The following is a 13779-nucleotide window of genomic DNA, read 5'->3' as shown; positions in this document are numbered from 1 at the left end:
GGGAGGGAGGGAGGGAAGGAGGGGGCGCAACAACAAGCAAGCAAAACAAAACAAGGAAGGGACAGAAAACAATTTAAAACTCTGTATTGATCCAGCACTAGTGATTGTACATATATTCCACAGTCCCAAAGGCCCCATTCCTGTGTCTCTTAAATGCAAAGGGAAAGAGAAGGGGAATAAAAAAAACGATGGTGCTAGGCAAAGGCAAGCCACTCACCCAGTTGGGGGTAATGTCCCTTATATAGAAGTCTATTGATCTTTGCAATGTGCCTGCCCGGCCTCCCTCTAGAGTCCGACAAAAACACACAAATACACACACATGCACACTGAAGCGCAGTCTGGAGCTGGAGGGGGCCATGACGGATATGCCTGACAATAGCACTGAACCAACCTGTTAGCTAATTGCCAGCAAAGACAATTATCCTTGCATTGTTTCATAATGGCAGCACATTACTGGAGTCTAATATACACACAGGGAGATTGGACAATTTGACCGTGCAGTCCATGTGGGCAGCAATTCATTTGCAAAGGCCAAGCAGGTCATGAGGACATTGCAGAGGAGCTCTGTCAAAACAGAAGTTACACTCAAAGTAACTGACTTTACAGCTGGCAAGAGTGGAAAGGTACAGTACAATGACATCATCATTTGAAAATGTGTCATACTCATATAATAGATAACAGTCAAACTATTTTACCAGATAAAATAGTAGAGATCATAGGGTTTTGTCACAGCATGTAGGCTATGTTAGGCTGATTTGGATCAGTGATTATCCTGTAAAAGCCATCTAGCTTCTGTGAAATCACTCCCTACAAGAACCACGACATTACTCGCTAGCCTGCAAACACTGAGATACGACACGGTTACAGCAATGTTTTGAAATTAAACAATGATCATCCAAGAAGTTTCATCTGCTACAAATCTATTCTGAGCAATAATAAAGCATGTTTTCACTGTATGGAGATGGAGGGATGCAGTGTGCTATTATCTGAGACGGAGTGCTTCTCCTGGATGAATGCTCTGTTCTACAAGCTGCTCAGACTAGTATTTTGACAGGCAGTGGATAACGGTGGGTCCAAAGCAATCACATCTTTGACTTTGACAAATGGCTGTGCTGTGGCGAAGTTGAAAATAACACACATCCACTTTAATCTCTTTCTTGATTAAATTGGAAGCACGTCTTTTTGACATCATGCGATTCACTCTCAAAGACTACGGCAAAGACACACACACCATCTTCAGGATAGGCCTGCCCTATTGAAATGATATGGAGCCATGTGTGCATGGGATATTAGGAGTTCCCGAGTGAGAAAAAAAAAACGTGTGAGAGAAAGAAAGGGTTTCTTGTATGAATTCCAAATGTCACACGTTAAAAGGCGTAACTGCAAATTATGCCAGTATTTGTGCCAAAAAATATTACAGAAGATAATGTAAAAAAAAGTTCGAAAAAAGGATGAAAAGAAGACATTAACTAGAATGTGCATGGACAAATAATACCACAATTTCTGGACGATCTCATTGACATGTTAAGCAAAAATATTTGCATCTGGAATTATTTTTCTTCCCACAGCATGTCCATCAGCGTTACCTAGGAATGGTTTGCTTTTTCTGCTACACTTTTCCTCAACTCAGTTTCCTCACAGGACCCCAGTAGGGACGGAGAAAGAGAAGGAGATGAGGGAAGAAGAGAAAGGGGGTGGATGCATTGGGGGGGATGAAGGAGGGCGAGGAAAGAAATAAGGAGAGTTATAAATAACACTGATGAGGTGAGCTAGCATTGATCCAAACTGCAGTTGAGAGGTGGGTGGTCTTCCTAGTGCTTAATTGCCAGTCATGTGCCCTAAGATGCAGCTACTACTAAATGTGGTCTGTCTCTCATTAGGCTTGGACAGGCTGAAAATACAGCAGCTAGAACTGGAATTGGGACTCAAACAGAAAGGGATTCAAAAGACAAAGTGCTACAATTAAGACTGATGGGGGGAATGATAGAAAGGACAGAGTGGGAAATGGAAAAGTGTTACTCACGCATTCCACCCTCCAAGCCTTGAAGGAACCTGTCCAGGATGATACGAGCCATCAGTGCAGGAGACAGATCCACCTTTACATAGATTAAGCAACAAAAAAAGAATTTGCCTTAATAAAGAACAGGCTATGGAGAGTAAAAGCTACTTCAAAAAATAGGTACAGTGGACCTGTTATTTCTCTCTGGAGAATTACTCCATTTACAAACCTTCAGACTAAATCCCGCATATCCAGTTGGAAGTGCGAACATATTTCAAAGAGCCTAAGAATTACAGCATTGAAATTACACGGCCAGTCTACCTTTGGCTGATGTCACACAGATAATAATGATTGTAATAGCTCTAAATGATATTATTGCGTCCCAAACCTTGACCCAACTTTCGACAATCCCTGTGCAAATTGGTCTTTGAAAGCCTTGCTTTGCAATAACCTTTCCCACAGGAACAAGGGATCGCCTATTACGCAGCCAAGCTACCCAGCTGAATTGCCTTCGCCTCTGTCAAACAGACGACCATAGCCTCTCATCTCGTATGAAAAAGCGGCACACACTATGCCCAGGCTAGACACAATGGAGAGCTTTAATCATAGGATGATCACCAAGGCAAAACTGCAGGAACCAACAGGACACACCGGAGGGACTGTGGGAATGCAGTCCTTAATAGGAAGGATAGAACCTATGGCTGCAGAACTCTTTGAACACAAAGACACCTTGAGAGGTGTGCAATGTTTTTGGTTTGAGGGCAGGGAGAAGCCCTGACAGGTAAGGGAGCACTAATGACTGATACTGAAGGTGTGTATCGGACCACATTCTTATCAGCGCACTCTTTCCACACATTATAAATAATATTATCATGAAAGTGTTAGAATGGTATGCAACGAAAAACCAACAGTTATTTTCAGGTTCAGCAGAATATAACAATTATTGACTCCAGTTAACAGGCATCATCTATAAAAAAGGTCCAAAATGTTCTTATAAATAAGCTAAACCAGGCATATGGAGCAGATTCAAAGTTTTGTATCTGATATTAAACAATATATACACTGTAAATAAGAAGACACATTAAGTCATTCATTACTAAATTTCACAGCCTCTTCAGTATGAAGGGAATTAAAACATTGCTTGAAGACTGCCATTCCTAGCCAGCTCGTTATGAAACGTTCTTGGAGCCAAACATTTTTTCTCTTGTTAGCATAATTGGGTACCAAAAGTGAATTTGCCCTCAGCCTATAGTGAGAATGGTGCGTTTCATCTTTTCTCTGAAGCTTCCTGGTAACGCTGGGAGCAGCTTCTCTCTAAACAATGTCTTTTTACCCGCAGTAGTATTTGTTAACATCTCCATAATATTGCACTAAGAAGGCAGCTTGTAAAAAGGCCAAACATGTCTATAATAATTAAGGGGTGAACACAGAGTTTATATCTTCATTAAGACCTCTGATAGCTTTTCCAACTTAGCATTTGTGGCTTGCAGCGGAAGAAGCTCTCTTCCCTCTCCCTATCCCTTCTCATTTTCTCTCACTTTCTTGTCTCCTCTCAATCCTTTCCTCTTTGTGCTTATTGGCCTACTCACTATTCACACCTTTGGATAACGAGAGAGCATCAGATTCCTGGTAACTTGCATCACGGCTGACACATGAAAAATGGCAACATTACCAATGCTGGCCCAGCCTGAATAAGGACCACCTGATTAGTTCAGGTACTTGCGTCTCCCTAATCTTCATATTAATCATGAGTCCATCTCCATTCTAAAGTCAGACCGCAGTGCTTCATGTGTTTAACATGTAACTAAGATTCACAGAAGCTTGAATTCCTGTAAAAAACAATTATTGTTCAGTAAAACTCTGGTTTTATTAGTCCCCAAAGCTAATGGGTGTGACATACATTACAGAATAACTGCACCAGCTCAAAACCTTGTATGTTTAAGTAACCTTTACATAAAGCTCCATATAAAGCATGCAAAAAACAGCAAATGTCGAGTTTAGAACCCTCATTCATGGAAGACTTCTTGGGGCAAAAATAGAAATCCATGAATAGTTTTCATCATTGTTAATCATTTCCCTCTGTTGGAGATATATTGTCTCATAAAGGGATGAAACTACATCAATTAGCGGTCTGGGAGACCATGAGTGCTTGGTTTAAATGTTAAGTAGCATATTAAAATGACAGTTAAATGGTTCATAGACAGTTATCTCTGAGCTGAATTTAATCCTTTGGAGAAAAAAAAATCATGTGTCAATTAAATGGAGAATGAATAATGGCAGTTAGCTTTGAGGTGCCACTGATGCATGTGAACTACTCTGATTTTAGATTAAGAAACCCTCGAATCTCATTGCCTGATGTAAGCACCAATAAAAATTTAAATGTGCATTTAAATATTTTAAAACGTCATGCAGCCTATTCTAACAATCAAAATAAGAGAAAACTGCAAGACTAACAATGTATTTAAATGACAAAAATAAATAAATAAATTAAGAAGCGAAAAAACATCAGTATAGTAGTAGTAGCATACATGTAAAATATTGTGATGATCTACAATGTATTGCTTTCTTCTATAGTAGTTTAGCCACATTAGCTAACTGAAATTCAGACATTTGGTCCTGTTAATAACTCAAGTGCTTAAAGCATGAGGCGATTATAGAACAAACGCACAAACATCCACCACCTGAATAACTTGGATTTAAGTTCTCACATAATTATATGTATGAATACCATTTGCTGCATCAACCAGAGGACAAATCCTACATTGACCCCCTAAAGTAAACAAGTGATGAAGTGATGAAGAGAAGAATTAACCAGTGACCCTGCCCTCACCTGTCCGCAGTTTGTGGCAACACTGCCTGAAGTGCAATTTGGAAAATTACATGATAAAACACAAAAAGTATTTTCACATCTGCTTAATAGAGGTGAGAGCTAATTACATTAAATAATTGATAATGGAGCGGACCATTTTACCAATTTTGATAATGACTAACAGACAAGGGAGAAAATCTAGAACTGCAGCTAACGTCGACCTAGTCATTAGGGGGAAAAAGGTTTTTTTTCAAAGATAAGAAAAAAATAAATAAATAGAAAAACTAAAGGTTATGCCATTACCTCAATGGCCAACTCCAGCAGGACGGGAGCAGTGGGATGTGCCTTGGCTTCACTCAGATACCTTCATTATAACAAAGAACAACAACAGCAGTGAAAAAAAACATGGCCCACAAAGGCAGACAGAAGGGTAGAGGGGACTAGACTGGGCTAGCCAAGACATGCTAATGTCCCTGATGACTTTGCCCTAGGTGGCATATGGCAGGCTCAGTGCGGTTAAAACAGCACTGCTTGAAGGGCTTCAAATTTCCTTGAAGCCAGACAAGCATATGATAGTTAGTTAACCCCTGCCGCCCAAAAAGCCTTTTTTCCCTCGCCAGCTAAAACTGCAGCTCCCCTCAGATCTTACCCAGATCATCTCTGAGGTTTGTTGTTGTAAGTGGATTAGAAGTGCATTATCCGGCCTTGTTTTCCCCAGAACAATGGCCTAATAAGCTAGATAAAGGCTAATTGCAATATGCAAAGAGGCTTCCCCCCTACAGCCTGTTTTTCTTTTTTTTTTAATTTATCCTTATTCATTGAATTACAGATAATCATACCATCATAAGCCTGTGTAAGGCAAATGTCCAGAGGCTGGTTATTTATTTATTTTTCTGCTTTCAATTTGACATGGAGAACAGAGCTTTAGCTTAGCAGGTGCAAGTGGAGGTCTGGAATGAATCCTGAGGGTGGTGATTTGTTTGGAGGAGATTATATCTGTCATGGTGGCCCACCTACTCTCTGACTGAGGAAGGGGACTTTGGCAAGTCCTTTCCTCAGTCAGAGAACAGGGAAGACAAAGAGAGCACACAAGAGTGGTAGACAGAAGGAAAAACAGTTATTGAGATGGTAGAAAGATAAACAGAGAGTGGTAGACAGAAGAGAGCAATAAAGTAAAACAATACAGAATAATAATAATACAGCACCTTTGGTAGTGGTTTTCAATAGCATCTGGTGCATGGTGTCTTGAGAATGTTCTTTTAGTTCGTTTCTGTCACAAAAAGGACACAGACGTAAAATTAACAACAACAACAACAACAATTATTATTATTATTATTATTATTATTATTATTATAATATTATAAAACCACCAAAGGTAATTTATTTCCATACAATACTGTTCATTAAAAGGCAAAGGCTTTAAATTTTTCCAATCCTCCTGAATAAAATGCAGACTTGTTCAGTTATTCAGCTTCTGCTCTTCTTTCATGCTCTATTGTATATCAACAGGCGCAAGAGATCTTGGGGTAGAGTAATTTAATTTCAATAAGTTTGCTGGGGGTCAAAGTGTGCAAGGCAACCTTGTTCAAACCCCCTATTCCCTCCCACCTCCCTCACTCAAACCTTGTATTCATTTCCCCTTTTTCGATCAAACAATGACCCTATTCCACATTCCACACCCTGACATTTCCATGCAATTCAATTGCAATCTTCAGAGAGAAGGAGGAGGACAGGGGATAAGAGAGGACGAGCATTGGTTAAAAAACAACTTATTTAAAAACTACTACACACAAAAAATGTAATTCCACAGAGACAGGCCGTGTGACTGACACCTGTCAGGGGGATGATAAATGACTCCATTTTCTGCCTGTGCTGCCTTCTGCCACTGGCGGCAGCGGCCATTTATCATCATCCGCTGTCAGCCGTGGAAAGCAGCAGTGACAGTGCGAGTCAGCAAACATTTAGCACACGCAGCCGCACTACACGGGGAAATTATTATTGTCAGAATAATAATGGTTTAGCATAATTTATTACAGGTCCACCAAATAAGCAGGGGCTAGATGTTATTAGACAGATGGATGGGAAGGCTTGGCAGACATCCACTGAGGCTCAGGCAGGCAAGGGCCCTCAACGTGAACGTGAGGAGGAGGAGGGGGTGGAGATGAGGGGGGGTGAAATAAACGGGGGTATGGTGGGGGGGCATCCTCCAAACCAATCAGAGAGCTGGCAGTTCAATTACAAAGAAATAAAGGGACATTCATCATTCAATTAGGCACCTGTCAGGGCTCACAAAGGAAGAAAACTTCTAACCTGGTACTCCAGGGAGAAGATGCTCAGAAGAGTGGACTGCGAGTGACTGGAACAAATAAAAGAAGGACAAAGTTAATTACCAGAGTGCATTGCACAGAGACAAAGGGAGAGGGGGAGCTTCAAAGCTGGGGCCAGCTGCCCTGTAATCTAAAAGAACATGAAAACAAGTGTGGCAAAGTTGTTCCAGATGAACACCTCTGACAAAGGATTCCTGCCACGATGGCGTGGGGGTGGGAGAAAGGGGGAGGTTGTGTGTGGTATGAGAGATGAGAAAAATATAGCCTGCTTTTTTTTCCCTTTCACTCATTCATACATACCATCTTCTTCCATCCCCATTCTCTCCAGCAAGAGCACTGAAAGCTAAATTGTTCTTAATTGAAGTGCAGTTTCTGCTGTTGTAAAACTACACAAAGGCAAGAACACTCACTCATAGACAAACTAAACATGACAAAATTGGAAAGTAATTAATGACATTCATGCAGATAATTGATAGGATTCAAGTCCAACTGAGAGAGAGAAGCACAGCGTTTACGATTACGTTTCTTGGTTTGGATGTCTCTTTGCAAAGTGCTTGACCACTGTGAGTGTGTGTACTTGTTTGTGTGAGCGGTGTAGCAATACACACATAGGAGAAAGTTTTCTTGCTTCACTGTCAATGCTGGCATATGGGCCGTTCTGGAGCCCTCCCACTGCAACTGATGGGCTTTGAAAATGGAAACTTTCACTGCAGGAAGCTGGACTCCCAGGAGTCGGTCAATTCCATGGGTTGCCATAAGTTACATTCATCTCCAGCTCCAGTCAATGTCAAACACCTGGCAGAGAGGCAAACCTGGAAAACAGGCAGCTCCAACAGGGACTCGCAGCCCCTTCGGTACTCCTCCCCAACCCCCACAGCATCCTTTGAGTTGAAGATATTTAATGCGGTGACAGATATTATTCTAATTGGATGATACATACCTACACCCTGCATATCAATAAAAAAAACCACACAAATGCAGTAGAAGCATGTACACACAGACATATATATATATATATAAAAAATACATACACACACACACACACAAACTGCTCTGTGATAGTCTCCAGTGGTTTTGTGTCTCAATATACCGCTCTCAGTACACTTGATTGTTAAATTTAATGGACTTTTCGTTACAAGTCACCTGAGAGTGGTATGTAAATACTGACGAGAAGCTGAGGCTTCCAATCTGCATTGAAATATTGAGTCCACATAGGCCTTCGACATCAATCACTATAAACCATGAAATAACCATGTGACATGTAAACAAAGCCAAAGGAATCTCAAACATTGATTTCTGTCTGGAGTCTCAGTCTGTGACCATATCTTAAGAAAAGCATTTCAACCACTGGAATAGTTTAGCAATTTATAATGACTTACCCCACCAACGACGTCATCTCGGGTTCTCCAGATGCCAGTTTTAAACAGTTTTACTGCTCTGGCTGGACATCAGCTAATTCTCAACTATTCAAACTCTCTGGGGCTCGACGCATCACATAGATGAGTCTCGTCAGCCACAAACTTACAGTCATAAAAGTGAAGGAACAAATGTTTGAAATAAAAAAAGAAGAGAGGGAAACTCTCAGAAAGAAACACTGCCACCTCAGCATTAATTTACAATGATGCTTAGGGACAAAGGGGCCACTGCAATTAAATGGGCCATTAAATGGTCAACTGTCAACATGTGGACACTTAAGGGAAGAAAAAAAAATTTCTTCCACACTTCAACCCTGCACCTGAGCATTTCAACAACATTACAGCCTTATTGTTGGCATTGGACCATCACGATCCCCCTGTTGAAACAGACATCTGTTAGGTTTTAAATGGATTACTCTCTATAATAAGCATGATTACTGCCTAATTGCTAAATCTATACCCTGTTAACTTTAAAGGGACATAAACTGCTCTGAATATGTGGGAAAACATATCTGTTTCAAAAACACTAAGAACTTTAGGGACTTTTGTTTTTCTTTTTTTACCTCAACGATTTTTGCCGACATCAAAACTGGACAAAATGCCTCAAAAAGCTGAAAATAACTGAAACTACAACTAAAAATACTGAAGCAAGACCAAACATTGTAAGATTTGTAAAAAGATACAAATAATGAGAGCAATGTAAAGAGATGAGGGCAGATACCTGGATCCAAACCAACAGTTGTCTGCATTTTATAGAGTCTGTCAAGTTTTACACTGCGCTCATACAGCATAATGCCCTTTTTCCATTTAACAGGCATTAATAGTAAGTTATTGCGAGGTGAACATTAATGTATATCCAACCTGTGCTCTCTTGGGCACAGTATGCTCACTTCATGCTAAAATATGGAGCCAAGTGCAGTCTTACAATGTGGATCTAATCTGCCTGCTGCACAGTAGCATTACATTATCACTGTAATACCTCACAATACCAATATTTGAGGGACTACTATCTCTGTGGTTATAAAAAATAAATAAACTGATACAAGAACTATTCCAAAACCAGATTAATTTCTCTCTGTTGTTTTTGGCTTTAAACAAAGCTAATGAGCAGTATTTTATTCAGATGTGTGCACATGATGAACACAGCAGAAGGATTATTATGTTATGATACGACAACAAGATTTTTATACTGATGTCACTTATTTAAAATAATTGAAACATCAGACATATTTCTTCTCAGAGTTAATCCTAAAAAATAAGATTTATGTAAACAATTAAGTTCATCTATCTCTGTCCTACTTACTTCGCCTAATTTATTACATATTCATATTTTATTAATTAGAGGTTTGTCGGTTCGGTTATTAAAATGTTTTAAAGCAAACAAACAATGAACATCTTTAAAAATTCGCTTCAAAAAGAGTCTGTGACACTGCAGCACATCCTTACATTGACCTTTATGCAAGAAGAAAAAAAAATAAAAATCCCTCCCTCTTGGATATAATTTGGAACATGGGGAAACAGAAGGTTGGGAGACAGAAGAGTGGTTAGGGAATCATTCACTCTCAACCTAATTACCCTTCCTTACAACATAAGACAGAGCATTAATATGCACTGGCACCCAAAATAGTAAAGCAGCAGATTAAATTAAAAACAATTAGGGACTTTCACTTTGTCACTGAGCTGGTATGCCTGTCTGGTCAGTGCTTTAGGCTCTATTAAGTTAGGCTATCCACTGGTTATGAATCTGACAAATTCATGTTTGAGTGTTGAATTGCCTTATCTCCTTGTGCATTCACAGTGTATCAGTGTCTTAAGCATACATGGAAAAACAGCAGTGAAACGCCTAGAAATTCCCATCAACCTAATTAATAGGAGATGGGGGAAATTCAAGCTATCAATTATATTCAGAATCTTCCTATTTACAAATAATTAATTATAAACAATAGCTGTAATTTAGGTAATGAAAGCCACCTGGCTAATGGCATTGGTATCATATGCTGCCACAGTACTTAGCATTTGGTGTATCTGCATGCAGAGAGTATTGCATGGTGCGACTCTTCAGGGCATGGATCTGGCTAATTGACGCATAGCACATATTTTTACTAATGGCGATTAAGCTATTTTGAAAAGGGAATGACATGGATGAAATGATTCACTCTTACAAAATGTATGAAAATATTGCTTAGTTTTATTACTTTGTTCTATTGCTATCCACACCTCTATTACTGTAATTATTAGCCAATGCTTTCCTAGCCTAGTTAGAATTAATGTCTCATCTAAGGATTTCATTCAAGCAAGAGTGCTGACAATAATATATTAAGCACTTTCTTTCCAATGGATCAATATTTTTAAAGTAAAAAAAAACAGTTGAATGTGGGTTAAACACTCTGGATATGCAAATGCTGCTAATTACACATGCTGATAGGCAAAATGCTAACATCTGTTTCTCAGCTAAGCCTACCGTCATCAGCAGCAAAACAAATGTGTACCAAAAAAAAAAAAAACTTTATGTGTTAATGTATAAATGTGATATATTTTGACAAGAGATAGAAACAAACACAAATCTCAGTGTGTCATGCAGCTTCAAACAAATACTTGCACAATGAGCACACGTGTTTACAGTTCAAATTAGTTTTAGTTTTTTTTTTACTTGCAAAACAACTGTAAAGCCTTCTTCCTATTACAATCAATGCGACTGCAGTCACATATGGTATTTCCTGTAGTTGCATAAGTGTATCATTATTTACATTTTTATTATTATTATTTATTTATTTCATCAGTTACCATGTAAAGTATAACAAATCAAAGGTATCACTATATTCTCAATGTTTTTTTTTCCCCTATTTCTTTCCCCCAAGCTTTACCAACAGCCTGACTCAGAGTACATTCCACTACATTTACTGATAGTCACCCCCCCAACCATCTCTCTGCAGAAGGCCATACAAAACTACAAGCCTGCGGGGGACTGTGGACAGAAATGGCTTTAGCAGAAGCACAACGGGGCATCTCACTGCCTACTATTGTCCTAATAGATGAAAAATATGACTCCTAGACAGCCCTGTTCACTTTATTACAATCTTTAAAATTTCTGTCTACTGAGGTGCCCCAAGATGTCAGCACTGTTATATAATGGTGGCAAAAAGAGCGAGAAAGACCCCGCAATCACCACCCTAATTGTGATTCCTCCCGAAAGCTAGGGATCTTCATGACTCTGTCTGCGACAAAACATGTTATAACTATTATGGTGCGTTGTCATTGTTATAGTGTAATTATTGTCATTGCTGCTTTTGAAAACTCTTGTGGAAACTGAAAATGAGGTCCATGTTATCTGTCAAGTGGCGAGCGTCCACTGGTCTGGCAAAGAAACACATTACACTGACCAATTGCCTACTCCCCCAAGCGTGGCTGGGGAACTTGTATCATTCTGGGCAATTTGTTTCATTCTTCTTTTTCAATTGATCCCAGTATGCAAAGGGAACCTGGGGCAAGAGACTCTACCATAGCATCCATGCTGAACTGTGGTACGCTATGCTGTAGGTTTCCCTCTGTGTGTTTATGGCTTTGGGGGTTGAGGGACGACATTGGTACAATATGTTGGTCTTACTCACAAAAGCTCATATCCCTGTGTCAATAATTTGCCTCTACTAATATTAACATCTTATTCTGTCTAGCAATCCAATAACGACAGTTTCTACCTTTCAAGATACTATCCCTTATAATTGCTATGCCTTACTTAAGCAACAGGCTGCTTACCTCAGTGTTTTTAGCCCAATGAGCCGAAAAGCCTTTACAATGTATAGAATGTGCTTGGACAACGTCCCTAAGATATCAAGAGGAAGTAGTCATTCCTGTGCTTCCTAATCAAGTAATTGATTGCATCTATTATTCATGAACTCCTTAGCCTGACATGAAGTTGTAAACTCAGCAGAGCTTCTCTTCTTTCTACAGCTCTCTTCTCTGCTTACACTTCATTCATCCCTTCACCCTTCCAATGCTCATCTAACCACATAAAGCTGTGGAATTAGTTTGCCAGCCTCTCAGCCTTCCATGGGTTGTACCCCTAAGCCAGAACTGCCAGTTTGTGTTTTGCTCAATATGGGCAGCCAGAAGTGTGAGGCCGTGCAATGGAGGCCGTCGGGGCTGCCCCCACAGGCTCTGCACTAGATCAGTCTCTGGGTAATGTCATTGCTACTTCCAGGGTACAAAATAGCTGTAGAATTCTACCTTCACAAGAGCTCCGACAGAGCAACTCAGTTGATTCCACATATACAATGGTGGAATAACAGTTTAATCTAGAAACACTGCAACTGTGACATATAGCACGAACACTGTTTATACATTTTCTATATTTAAAACTTGAGTTGTGAGTTATGAGTGGGTAGTATGTCTTTAGATCCCCTTTCACCTTATAAAAAAAGCATGTGTTCAACTACAACAAAAAGAATTTAGAATAGAATTTTTTCAGATTACTAAATGGACTAATACATCAATAAAGTAGGGCTGTATGATATGCTTAAAACATCATGTTGTGGTTATTTTGACAGATATTGCGATTGTGATATGATTCATGATTAGTGTTGGAATTATCATTTTTGCATCACAATTTTCACTGAAAAAAACTATTAAAATGATCATGATGTGACATTTGTTGGGGTCTGTAACAAACGTGTCAAATCTGGAGCGTGAACAAAAAGCAATTGTAAAAGGAATCCCAAATCCCGCTCTACACAAAAATACACTAAATGTATTAAGAGCTTACCAGTTTAATGCATCTTGCCTATTACCAAATCCTTAGGTTTAACCAGGATGTAAAAAAAAAAAAAGATAAACAATACAGCCACAATAAATAATCAATGAGCAGGTCCCTAAGCTACATCCTGAGCCTAGATATTACCATCAAAAACAAAGTGTCTGTAGCCAAGAAATCACCATATCAATGGCACATGCCACAACAACCCTGTCCCGCGCTTTCTTTCCAGAGATCACGCTAGATAAACCCCAAATAACAGAGAAATTAACAAATGCTTGACATTTGCTCAACATCCATTATTCTGACACTTCTTCAGAATTTCAAAAGGCTGAACGCATGCTTAATCAACATTCATATTCCCAGAGCGAGCCCCAGCACCATATTGCAGCCCGCCTCAGTGCTGATGAAAACGGCACATTAGGGCCCGATTCGAAAAACGTTCAGGGACTCCTCACCAGGGAGCTGTGTGTGTGTGTGTG

The 13779-nt window shown here is 39.6% G+C and overlaps 1 protein-coding gene across 3 annotated transcripts in view; it reads right to left on the bottom strand.

Moving 5' to 3' along the window:
• The window catches only part of cdin1 (CDAN1 interacting nuclease 1), a 51836-nt gene that overhangs the window by 34616 nt on the left and 3441 nt on the right, over positions 1-13779 (bottom strand). For all 3 annotated transcript variants that reach the window (XM_035674577.1, XM_035674579.1, XM_035674578.1), the window contains exons 3-6: positions 7119-7164; positions 6014-6078; positions 5112-5172; positions 2024-2096 (exon numbers count right to left, since the gene is read on the bottom strand). In XM_035674577.1, coding sequence (XP_035530470.1) covers positions 2024-2096; positions 5112-5172; positions 6014-6078; positions 7119-7164 — 245 coding nt within the window. The remainder of the gene's footprint in view (positions 1-2023; positions 2097-5111; positions 5173-6013; positions 6079-7118; positions 7165-13779) is intronic.

This window comes from Morone saxatilis, unplaced genomic scaffold (genome assembly GCF_004916995.1).
Source record: "Morone saxatilis isolate NCDOM2014 unplaced genomic scaffold, NCSU_SB_2.0 Contig3, whole genome shotgun sequence".
Taxonomy (NCBI): Eukaryota; Metazoa; Chordata; class Actinopteri; family Moronidae; genus Morone; species Morone saxatilis.
Note: the sequence above shows the minus strand (reverse complement) of the source record. Positions and strands in the feature narration are given on the sequence as shown.